Consider the following 12,701-nt stretch of genomic DNA (forward strand, 5'->3'; position numbering starts at 1 on the left):
ATATGGACTGGGTAGTAGATAACAGTAAGGAATTACTGTTAATTTTGTTAAGTGTAATAATGGCACGTGGTTATGTTTTTTTTAAAAAAGGTTCTGATCAGTACACTGTTAGAGGTATTTACAGGTGAAATACTGTATCTAGCCAGAGGTGGAATGGGGGTGGGAGGTGGGGGGGGGGGCAGAGAAGAAACAAGACTGGCAGAAAGCTGCGAAGTGCTGAAGCTGAAGGACGGGCCCAGGGATTTATAACGCTTTTCCCTTTTGTGTATGTTTAAAATTTTGTACTATAAAAAGTTTTCTTTTCAATCCCAGTTCCATCACATATTAGCTAAATGGCCTTAGACAAGTCATTTAACCTCTTGGAACAGAAAATAACACTCATTCTTGTAGGATGTTATCAGGATTGAAACAAATGACCTATGGAGAACACTGACCACTGGAGTCATGATCATGGTACAGCTAACATTTATTGAACACTTGTACTTCCCATGTTTCTTATTCAATCCTCACAACCATCCCTTGACATATGTACTATTATCCTCCTTTTCCAGATGAGTAAACTGAGGCATAGAGAATTTAAATAACCTGTTCGAGGTTACACATAAGAGGCAAACTCTGGAGTCCCACTCAGCCCTCATGTTCTCACACTGTGCTACTGTCCCACGTAGACATTCAATAAATGGTGGGAGATTTGGGTTATTTTTTAACACTTATAGAAACACAATTGATATGAACATACTCTGGCAACCACATAATATATAAAGAACATTAGGACAATCCAATGGATTGGTCTCCTCTAAAATTTATTTCTACTACGAAACAAACCACGTACCTGTTAAGGGCAGACGTTAGCCTGAACCCAGGGTGCTTTTCTTCTTTCCAAGGAGGCTGCTGCCTTTAAAAACCAGAATAAAATAAAAAGAAAAGAAGTTCAATCCACAGGGAGCAAGGGAGAGCCTCAGGCCTGGGTTGACAATGGCTCTTCTATCTACCAGCTCAGGAACCCAAGGAAAGTCGCTGCGGAGTGCTCTGCGTCTCACTCCCTCTGTCATCCTTGTTAAAATGAGGTCAAGCTGAAGGATCTCTCCAGTTCCTATGATTTCTGATTCCATGATGAAAACTGTCACAGCCTTGAGAACAGGATTAGCCAGCTGGGCACATAACGAATGTTTGTTTGTTTGTTGTTTATTTTAAGAAGGGCAAACAAACACCTCTGAATGTCTTTTGAAATTGTTCAAATCTATGACCAACTCCTCTCCAGGGGGTGTAAGGCTTGTGTGTGTCTCCAGGGAGCCCTGGCGATTCTGGACGCAAAAACTTTGCATTTTCATACAGATGGCCATGAACAAAAATATAAATGTTATAGTTGCCCAGTTTATGAAAATATTAATCTAACTAATCCTAGAGCTCTGGAAAGCATAAGACATTTTTTCTTGGATAGAAATTTTTTAAATATCAGTTTGGAGATGTCTTTTTATGATTTCAAATAAAATACTGTATTAATCCTACAACCTTGGATGCCAAGATTCTTGAGGGTAGTTGAAATCTACTTGAGGTAGGGGCCAGCTGTTACCCATCTGCACGCCAACCTTGGCCAGGTTCTGACTACCTACAGTAAGGGTCAGCCAGTGCTCGCTCAGAGAATGGATGGCGAGTAGACCTCAATCCGGAGAGCTCCACTTTTCAATATGTACATTTCAAATGCCTCCTAAGTCTGACTTCGTGATGTGAAAATGATACTACATACGCAATGGATGTAGCAGTCTTTTCAGTTTATTTTATATTCTATCACCCTCTATGCTCAAAACTACTCATTTTTTTTTTGTACCCATACTCTATGTACAAAAATACTCAAAGAGACCCTAAATCAAGTCCTCTGTGCAAATTACCATTTTAGGAGCTTACTAAAGCTTTTGTTCCTTTCAGTAGCTTACTAATACACCCTGAGAAAAGAAATTTATTTTTCCACATCTCAAATATAAGAATACCAAATCAGAGTATTCTATTAGTAAATGTATTTGAAATGTGTTTCTATTTGGTTTTAAATATGAAGATCTAGATTTATTCAAATAACTTTTCATTTTAGACTTTCATATAACCCTACGATTATACATGCAAAGACTTAAGTTTTATAAGAGAAAACAAGATTCTATGCTTTATATTACAAATTTCTAAAACAACATTGAAGGTGGATAAAATAAAGTAAAACCATCCAAAATAACTCATGCCCGTCATATTTTTTAAAATACAGCTTGCTTACCTTGGCCAACTCTCATCCAGGGGCTGTGAGGAGTAAATGCCTCCAAAAGTACTACCATCAAAGTAGAATTTTTAATAAAGGAAAAATAAAATTAATGGAAAGGTGAAGCAGAATTAAGAAGCTGGAAGGGTGGAGAGTTAAACAACTGAGTTTTCGGTTCTTATCTCTTTCTCTACATTCGACAGCTCTTCCTCTGCGCTTGCTCTTATCCACTTCCTCTGCCAAGTCTCTTCCTCCACTTTCTGACCAGCGCTGTCTCTGCATGATTCATGTGGGGTGTTTTTCTTTGCCTGCCCAGCATCTTTTATTTTCAAGAACTCCATCCACCCCTACCCACACCTGGGAAGGCTGCCATGCTGTGCAGGCCTTCTTGTCCCACGGGATGTCCCCAGGTCAGTACTTTCAGGTACCTTATCCCCCTGGAAACAGTGATTTGTTCAGGGATGGGCTCAGGACACAAACAGGACCAAAAACAGTGCTTTTGAGGGGAAAAAAAGGACTGCCCCCACTTGAAGTGGTGGGCCCGAGGACCAAGTGAACCTGGGTTTCTCTCCTTGGAGAAAGCCTGTCTACGCATGGAGTCAACACAGACGTAGCACCTCACAGATGCAGTCTGAGTACGACTGTGCGAGCCCCTGGATGTAGCCCTCCGGCTTCCAGTGACATAAGCCAGTAAGTTTCTTTTTTTCAAGTTAAGAGGGTTCCTGTTACTTATAACCAAAAGAGAGCTGCATGCGATTTGTGAAGAAATGTTAACTTCCTTGAGTTGTCAGGGGCTCTGTTTTATAAACTGCATTCTCCACTGGGTCTAGCAAGCCTTAGAACATATTCCAGATGCAGAGAGAAACAAATGTGATCCTGCACTATACACGCTGAGTGTAGCAGAGCCATTTTGGCTAATTTATTTAAATTATACCCAAAGAATAGTTTTCTTAAAACATTTTAAATCATGCTATTCTGCTAAAAAATCTTCAGTGATTCCTTATAAAAGAAGGCATCATCTGCTTGGGCTCAGGAGGAGATGGGAGCCTTGATGGACAGAGGATCATGCAGGCCTGGGCTGGGCATCCCAGGTAAATACAGAAAGTGGTATTAGTAAAACACGGCACTAACGCGTTCTTAATGGTTTAGTGTAAGATGCTAATCCTTTGCCAGGAGAAGCATTTTGATCAAAAGTCTTACTTTCTGTGTATTGGTTGAGTCATATCTAGTTTTCTTATTTCTTAATCTGAATCTACTCAATACAGTAAAACAGATATTTACAAAAGACAGATACTTCTTCAACATTAACTATTAGGCTTAATGTATGTGAAGAACAGATGAAAACAGACCACAGGAGGAGACAGAAGAGGAAACAGTGACAGAGAAACAGGAGTCTCTCTGAGAGACCCAGCATGCCAGTATTTTAGGCAGCAGAGCCATTAGGGAGAGACAGTGAGTCTGATCACCTGTTGTTACCTGCCTCTCCCTTTTCGGCAGTCTGATGAATCTCTGTCCAGAAAGCTTAATGTCATAAAGCAGATGTTTACCACTTCTCTCAGCACACTGCCATCTTTAAAGTCAGTAAGTCCAATTATCCAGTACTGGTAATACAAGTTAGAATGCAGTGAGGTAAGAGTAATGTAATAATCAAGCACTGATTGTTTCAATGTTGAGATGTTAGTGTTTCAGCTTTTCTGATGTATATCAACAACATGAAAATGTCGTAATTTCCTTAAATTTTTACTATGACTAAGCTGAGGCATCAAAAGTTAAAAGATGTGGGCTTGCCTGGTGGTATAGCGGTTAAGTTTGTGCACTCCACTTCAGCGGCCTGGGGTTCACCAGTTCGGACCCCAGGCACAGACCTATGCACCACTTATCAAGCCATGCTGTGGCAGGTGTCCCACATATAAAATAGAAGAAGATGGGCACACGTTAGCTCAGGGCCAATCTTCCTCAAAAAAAAAAGATGTGACCTCTGAGCTCTCTCAATTCTCAGTGTCACAACTCATTTAATGGATATTTAAAAACCCAAGAACAGTTGGCATCAAGAGAACCATTAATGTTATTAGCTTACAGTTAAACTCAACAGAAGGAAAACCCAGAAAAGGTTTATTTGTTCTTCTGAAGATGTTAGAAAACTTCACTCAAATGGCTTTAATTACTCCACCACACTGATAAGTCCTAAAGAACAACTTAAAGACAGAAGAAATACCCTTATTTATAAACTTGAATTTACCATTTATTTAACATTTTTGGAGAGCCTGCCAGTTGCCAACAAACAGAAGAGCAGCACAGGTGACAGGTTTTTAACAAGCCAGACCAGCTCCTTATCCATTACTGCCTTAGTTAGTTATGCCTAGGTTAAAAAACAAGCCCACATTACCACGGACCTTTTTATTTATTTCCATGTGCACTCCTTGTCAGCTCCTTTGCTGGTTCCTCCTTCTCTGCCTTCAGTCCTGATGTTCCCCGAGTTCTGTGGCCTCATGGCCTCTCAGCCCACATCTGTTTGCATTGCTCTCAAAGGAACAGGATGAGAAGGGCCTCCAAATCACCGGGTACCACCGAGAGTGGGAGCCAGGAAGGCAGCTGCAGACTCTGGGCAGACACTTTGGGAAGAGCACCCTAGAAGACTCTGAGAGCTGGTACCCACCCCTACCTCCATGCTTGCCTTAGTCAGTCCCACCCAAGTCTTTGGCTCCAACTATCACCCATAGTCCAGTAACTTGCAAATCCATACCTCCAGCTCCCAACAACTCTCATGAACTCCAAGTCCGTATTTCCCATTGCCTACTCGGCTTCTCCACCAAAATGGACCTCAAATTCCACCTAAAACCCAAATAATCATCCTCCCTCTCATCTGCTCCTCTCCTCATAGTCCGTCGTATCTAACGGAGGGTGCCATCTACCCAGGTGCTTCAGTTGGAAATCTCAGTCATCCAGCCTGTGCTCTCTCTCTCTCCAAGCGCCTGCGGTTCTGCGGAGGAAAATCCTTCTCCTGTTCCTGCCTGGATCCACTGACAAGGGGACTCCTACTTCTACTCCTTCTCAACTTGAGGAGTCTGAGAGGGCAAGTTCTTACTCACTCTTCTCCAAAGGAAGGGGAGGAGCTCTTCTGTTGGTAAGACAGGACTCTGTGGGCCCACTTACCCGTGGGGTCATGGAGACAGAAGCTCCAAACAAGCTCCACCCTGTCTCCCTGCTGCTGCCTCAAGGCTGTGAGCCTAGCCAGGGTTCTTCCTTTGGCTTCCTGTTCCCGCGTGATGAGTGCACCTGGGGCAGCTCAGGAACTGCCTTCTAGAAGCAGCCTGGAGGCTGGCCGTTTTCTCTCCTACCCTCTGGAACTCTGTGTCCTACCAGGGGCAGTTTGTGGGGCAGGTCTGTGACCTTCCACGCAGCTGGTGGAGTAAGTGAACTCGGAGTCTGCTGAATAGAACCTATCCACCAAGATGCATTCCGAGTCAGATTTAATACAGAAAACCGGGCACAATTTGGCTCCTTCCTAATTTTGCAAGCATGTCTTCCCCACCACTCTACTTCCTCTTGTCCCTTTGCCTCCAATTTTGTCCTGCTAGAAAACATCTTAAAGTCAAATTTTAAAGGAGGCATATGAGTGGGGTCATTTTGACTCTGCATATACGAGAAGTTTTTCCTGTTTACCTCAGCACATGGGTGACAAATAGGTTGCATGTGGAATTTTGAAGTCAGAATATTTTTCCCTTAAAACTCTGAAGATTAGCATTTCTTTGTCCTTTGCGATGGAAATCTCTAATGGGTGTTAGGTTAAAAGTTGGGGTTTGTGATCAAGTAAGTTTTGGAAACACTGGGTTAAAGATAAGATGTTTCTTAACCGCAGGGCTTCTCAGAGCCCTAATATAAACTGGGAAGCTCCAAGAGGGGACAGAGAGTACGGTGTTTCTCAAAGGTAACAGGCCATGCATTTCACGGAAACAGAGTCCTACAGACAAACGTCCTAAAATTTTCATCTCATTCTACGAAGACAATCAAAGCAAGGCCTGTTCCAAAGAGGAAAGCCATTCCTAACATTGGCAGGTCTTAAGAAATCTCTCCATGACTGTCCATGCCAGTTTCCTAGATATACCCTCAAACAGTGTTGGGAATACAAATCAGAAATTTTCTAAACACTTGTTTTTCTTTCTAAAACACACTTCTTTTAGAGGAAAATATTTTCCATGATTCTTCTGCATGTCCCCTTCTTTTTCAGTGTATTACCCACAGGTCTGAGACAAGACTACATTTGCTGCAAATTGATGTTAATAGTTCAGAAACTCAACAAGACAGTGTTTGGGACACACATTTGCTGCCCTTGAGGAGTGAGGAGAGAGGGCTGCTGAAGACATAAGCGGCTGGAGGAAGGCAGAAGAGCTTCTATCCAGAGTTCTCAAGCCCAGGCCCCAGCCAGGCACCAGCCCGAGCAGTGCCTTTCCTCTGCCTCGAATGCAGCCCGAGGACTGGGCCCAACTGCAACAGAGCCCTGGTCTTTTCTTTTGGTGGCCACCCAGGCCAACAGCAAAGCCCACTGCACTAGTATTCTGTGCACTTACGGCCGCCCACTGCAGAAGGAATCTCCCTGGACCAGAACTCTGCTTGTGGCAGCTGCCCACTCTGGGAGGAAGCTGGAATATTTTTTAAACAATATGCATTTTATTTGAGATCACTGTATCACAGGACTGAACCCTTGTCTAGGCCAGTTTGCCTGTTCTAAAATAACGCCCAAGCCAAGAAACAACAGTAAGAAGAGAATTCTGAATGTTTTTTTCTTCTTGATCTAACAAAGATTCAAACCAGTGTTAATACTTTCAAACAATAAAACTTCATTAAGGGGATAATAGACAAGTGTGAAAGGCAACCATTTTAAGCAAATTATTTCCCAACGAACAGAATGCAGGCCATGGAAGGAAAGATGGTATCACAGACCACCTCCTCCAACTTCTCCTAAACATATGAATATCATCTCCTAAACATATTAGTATCATCTATATAAAATCATCCTACTTTTATATTTTACTAGGAGCTCATGGCCCCTTGATTTCTCCAGAGACTCGCTGTTCATTAAAGGGCAGGCCTACACTAAGGGAGCTTTTTTGCATCAGCAGATGCCCAGTCCCAGGACCCAATTAGGTGCTTAATAAGAGAACGTGGAGAGATGTCTCATGGTCTGTGAACCAGACTTGCACTCTCTGATGAACAACTTTAATTTTTCTGTATATTAATTTGGTTTTTGCCTCTCCTTCCCTTACGAGTTGATCTGCTTTGCTCCTGCTCTCACAAGTTGACCCATATATAGGGTCAAGTTATGCCCTATGATAAAAGACCGAGTCCTCTGAACACACAGTGTAGTCTCCTTCCCGGACTTTGCACAGCTATTCCCTCTGCTGGGAACACTCCCTCTCCAGCTGTCTTCCTCTCTCGATATCGCCTACAACCATCTGAAGCTATTTTTCTTAATGTTTTTTTTTTTTTTGCCTGTTTGCTGTCTGTCTTCTTGCACAGGATTGTAAACTCAAGAAGGCAGGGACATGTCTGTCTTATTCACTACCGAGTCCCAGTGCTTAGAACAGTACCTTGCACAGAAAAGGGGCTCTGTAAATATCTGCTGAATAAATGAATTTATTATCCCTTACTTCTTACTTATCCTTCAGGCCTCAGATTTTCCTCCCGGATGCCTTCCCCATCCCCATCAGACTGGTTTAGGCTGCCCCTCCATGAGCTCGCACAGCCCCTGAGCTGCCTCAGCTACAGCTCCCCACACCATGCATGACCCCTTCTTTGCCCAGCTGCCTCTGCCCCTGAACTAGGAAGAACTTGAGGCGGGGGTCATATTGTGTTCGCCACTGTATCTACAGTGTCTAAAATGGGGCCTGACACTAGCAGATATTTAAATCATTTTTCAGTGAATGAGCATTCTTCTCTGTCACTTTTCTTCAATCCTCTCCTTTTCTAAGTTATTCCTTTGGTTAAAAAAGCTGTGGGTATATGTATATATGTAGACTACACTTGCTGCAAAAAGGATCTGGGATAGCTATAAATATATAAACAGCTACAAATACATATAATATTTAGAGAGAACAACTACAAGAGAAAGAGGGAAATGAGAAATCAGAAAAACACATATTGTTAAATCAAGCAAAGAAATACTGTCTTTTGCTTGAAAATTCCAAGCAATTTAAACAATGGTTTGACGTACTACTTCGCCCACACACTGTGAATTAGCTGAAGAATTGCCTCAATTCTCCTTTCCCTTTCGCATTCTATGTAAAACATCCTATGTTATTACACATTCCAGAAAGGAATTCGCAAAACCAGTTGTCATCTTCACTTGGCCAGATAATGGCCACATAATATACAAAACTGGAAGTCAGGGTATCTCGGTGGACCAAATGTAGTGTGTCCCTAGGGGTGGACGTGGGGGGAGAAATAAACGTTCCCTGGGGTCATTATCCTTGCCTCCAAATGGATGAAAACTGCAAGCTTAAGAACAAGAAAAGTAGCAGTTTCCTCTGTGTGTCCCCACAACTCCTCCAACACGGTCTCTCTTGCAGGTGGCCCTGGGAATAACTCAGTGGTAGAGGGAGGGGAGGGACCGGGGCTGAGGAGTCGGCTTGAGCTGAGCTAAACCTGGGTCCCTCCAACTTCAGCAGTGGAATCTTGGGCAAGTTACTTTGAAACTCAGTTTCTTCACTGGAAAATGGGGGTTAAAAAAATAAACTACTCAGTGAGTTTTGAGGACTAAATGACATAAAAGTTGCCCAGCCCAGTGCCTGGCATGAGTAGGTGCTCAGTAAACAGGAGTGCCCTCCCCCCACTTCCTGGTTTCGATGCTTGTGAAGCCAGCTCTGCCATCACTGCCAGGAATTCAGCTCTGCAGTCAGTCTCGCCCCGCCTCTCTTTGCCTTCCTCCACCCCTGCCCGTGAAGAGCCAAGTGAGCGTACAGGCCCTCCTGGCACACTCACTCTATGTCTTCTCCCACAAAATCCATCTCAGTTCTGTGTCCCCAGAGCCCTCAGCACAAGGCTGGTCACCCATGAGCACACTCCTCCCCCGCCCCTGAGAAGTACTGGTCAAACAGAATTGTCAGATGAATTCACAGTCTCCTCTTTATTCCTACTTAACAGCACAGGGTTTGGTCTAAGTGTACATCACTGTACGAGAATGTTCCTAAATACCAGCTTTATATTTTAGTTGTCCTTTATTGACTTTGAAACTTCATAAATAGAAAATCAGATGAAATTTCTTCTGTAAGTTCCAAGAGCAGGGTCAACAGAAGTAAAAATAAATCACATATCTGCATATCTGTTTTAGTTGGACTAAATCCCTCTAACCTGATTTAGGGTCAGGTTTAACTGACATTGCTGATTTCTGAAGAAAATGCTGAAACAGCCTTGCAATGGGCTCAGTTCCCTCTTGTTTATGCTCAGTTACTTCACCAAGCCAATGTTTTCATAAAGTAAGCATCTACAATGATCTTCCCAAGTTTTGCCTACAGAGGTGTTTCTAGTGTCCAACTTACTTATTTTTATTGCCTTCGTTCATCAGATAAAACGAAGATTTTAGGTCAAAAGGGAATGGCAGGGAAGATAAATCCGGGAAACCTTGCAAACATTTCCAAACGTATGACCTCCTCAGACAATGAAAAAGGATATCTGTCGTCCTGGTTTGTCCCCAGACCTTCGGTGGAGGGGGTGGAAGCGGGTCCTGGACGGCCTCTCCACTAGCCCATGATGGCGAGTCCCCCGCAGGCTATCAGCTTGGTGAAAGGACGGCTGCAGAGAAAAGGGAAGAGGAGTTGGCCTGTGATCATGACATTGCCACTTACCTAGGAACAACGATGATAAAAACAATAGATTAAAGACTGATTTTAATATTTTACTAGTGTACACAACTGTGCCTTAAGTCAAGGTGAATAAAACAACGCAGTACATGGAGCTGCTTCTACATAATTACAGAATAATTTAAAAGATTCTTTAATGTGTTAAGATGAAAGCTGACAGAATGATGTATGAAAAGCTGTCACAATTAGGAGTGGAGAATCAGGGGAATAGATTCATACATCAAATCCCAGAAACCAGGGGCTGGCTCGTGGCCAAGTGGTTAAGTTCACGTGCTCCGCTGCGGCGGTCCAGGGTTCAGATCCTGGGCGCGAACATGGCACTGCTCATCAGGCCACGTTGAGGCAGCGTCCCACATCCCACAGCTAGAATGACCTGCAACTAAGATATACAGCTATGTACGGGAGTAGGGGGGGGCCCGGTTTGGGGAGATAAAGCAGAAAAAGAAAAAAAAATCCCAGAAACCAGGAAATACCCTTGAAAGTAAAAGAGGTATATTTAAGAAAGAAAGAAACTGGATAGCTACAGTACCCAGTATTCAGAAATACAGATACAGTATCCAGAAATAAAATGGGATACCTACAGACTCTGTGGTATTTGTTCTGCATGGTGTCTTTTCAAAATTTTTATTGAATTGACAATGTACAAAAATTCAGTAGGGGGGCGTAGCCCAATGGCATAGTAGTTAAGTTCATGCACTCTGCTTCAGTGGCCCCAGGGTTGTGGGTTTGGATCCTGGGCGTGAACCTACACACTGCTCATCAAGCCATGTTGGAGTGGCATCCTACACACAAAACAGAGGAACACCGGCACAGATGTTAGCTCAGGGTCAATCTTCCTCAAGCAAAAAGAGGAAGACTGGCAACAGATGTTAGCTCAGGGACAATCTATCTCACCAAAAACAACAACAACAAGAAAAGAGATTTGAGGCTTTTAGTAAAAAATCAGAACATCTTGGCCACACTAGTCCCACATTCCCAACATGACAATAATGGGCTGAACTTGAGAATGGCTGCTCTCTGTAGGTAGGACACCTACTCTCATGCTTTTTATGCTTGCACCAGACCACTTCATTGACTCATGATGTTAGACATTTGAGTTTGTAACCCCTGAGTTAAGGACAGAAACAAGAATACTATCTAAATACAAGCGGAAAACATGCAACTTATTATTCCCAAAATGGCACAAACGAAAGCATAAACAGATTCAAGATAAATCCATGGTCAATAAATCCAAAATTCTTTATTAAGGGATGCTTGAGGTATATTCTTAACATTTTTTGAGATGGCTATCATAAAGGAAAACCTTTTTGGTTGTGAAAGACCAAATACCAGGCTGGACCATTATATCTCACATAATGGGGAAATGTGTATACATATTATGCAAGAGATGTGCTTGTGAAATATACAAAACCAGATTTTCTTTTAGGTAAACTGAACCATATGTGAAATAGGTAGTTACTATGAAAGGAACCCTATGAGAATATGTTTTTATAGGGGACCTTTCTTTAGCTAAGAATTGATCGCTAATTTTTTTGCTGTTAAACATGGATTTTCTCATACAGGATTTGGGAATTACTCCTATTTCTTTTGAGGGGGCTGATAAAATGTCTGAACTAGTTTAGTTTAGCAGTTCCAATCTATTTTTACAATTTAAATCTATTAACTCCTAAAATAAAGAGATCTAATAAAAGAACAACTTCTGGGCCTGGAAGACTAATATTCACTGTGACAGGTAAGCTGGACATTGATCTCAGACAACAGAACACACTCTGTAGGGCATGACAAATTGAAACACCTTTGTTCATCAAGAGGATGCATACCCACAGCACACTTTACTATCAGAACCTGTTTACAAAATAGACATAATTAAGAGACACATGACTTTGTTCCAGGATAAAAGAAAAGGGAGCATTCTCTGGTGATACGGTCACATATTCTCTAAAGTAATGTTAAATGTATTTGAAAACAGCACATTTTCATCCGGGAGTCTTAGCACAACTACGGCGGCCTGGGCTCGTGCAGGCCACCCTCAGAGGAGGGAGCTGAGGATCTTGAGAAGGGGTCCAAACAGCAGAAAGCACAACAAAAGAAACATCTTCTGGACTTCCTATCACACATGCGTTTTCTGTTCACCCTTGCCTCGTCTGCACTAACCCTGCTGGCCCAAATCCTGTATTACCGCTTGGACTCAGTTTTGGGGGATAATCTGTGCTTACATTTGGTATTTTCTTCTCTTCCTCACTGTGGGCCAGCTTCAACTCTCTGCCCCTGTAGTAGCTGATCTGATCTTCTTCCAAACCATTTTTGGCTTTGGCCTTCTCAATTCACAGGGACCTGCCTTACTCATCAGATGAGCTAGAGCAGTTGTTCACTCAGGGAAGCTGGGCACTGGAGGAGGTTTCAGAGCAAAGGAGCCTGTCAAACACTACAGTGTTTCGAAGCTGGCCTAAGTCTCTGGGTCTCAAAAACGCTAGTGCGAAATGGACACATGATTCTCCTGGTTCCACCAACTGCCAATCTTTTGCTTGATGAGAGCAAAAATTCTGTTATTTAAAAATGTATTTAAGTCAACTTTAAAACAAAAAAAAGAAGTAAAACCCTGC

At 42.6% G+C, this 12,701-nt stretch overlaps 1 protein-coding gene across 1 annotated transcript in view; it reads right to left on the reverse strand.

Annotated features, from left to right (window-relative positions):
* The window catches only part of CRTC3 (CREB regulated transcription coactivator 3), a 94,467-nt gene that overhangs the window by 30,031 nt on the left and 51,735 nt on the right, over positions 1-12,701 (reverse strand). The window contains exons 3-5 of the mRNA XM_046653052.1: positions 9,911-10,030; positions 2,261-2,322; positions 833-895 (exon numbers count right to left, since the gene is read on the reverse strand). Coding sequence (XP_046509008.1) covers positions 833-895; positions 2,261-2,322; positions 9,911-10,030 — 245 coding nt within the window. The remainder of the gene's footprint in view (positions 1-832; positions 896-2,260; positions 2,323-9,910; positions 10,031-12,701) is intronic.

Source organism: Equus quagga, chromosome 2 (genome assembly GCF_021613505.1).
Source record: "Equus quagga isolate Etosha38 chromosome 2, UCLA_HA_Equagga_1.0, whole genome shotgun sequence".
Taxonomy (NCBI): domain Eukaryota; kingdom Metazoa; phylum Chordata; class Mammalia; order Perissodactyla; family Equidae; genus Equus; species Equus quagga.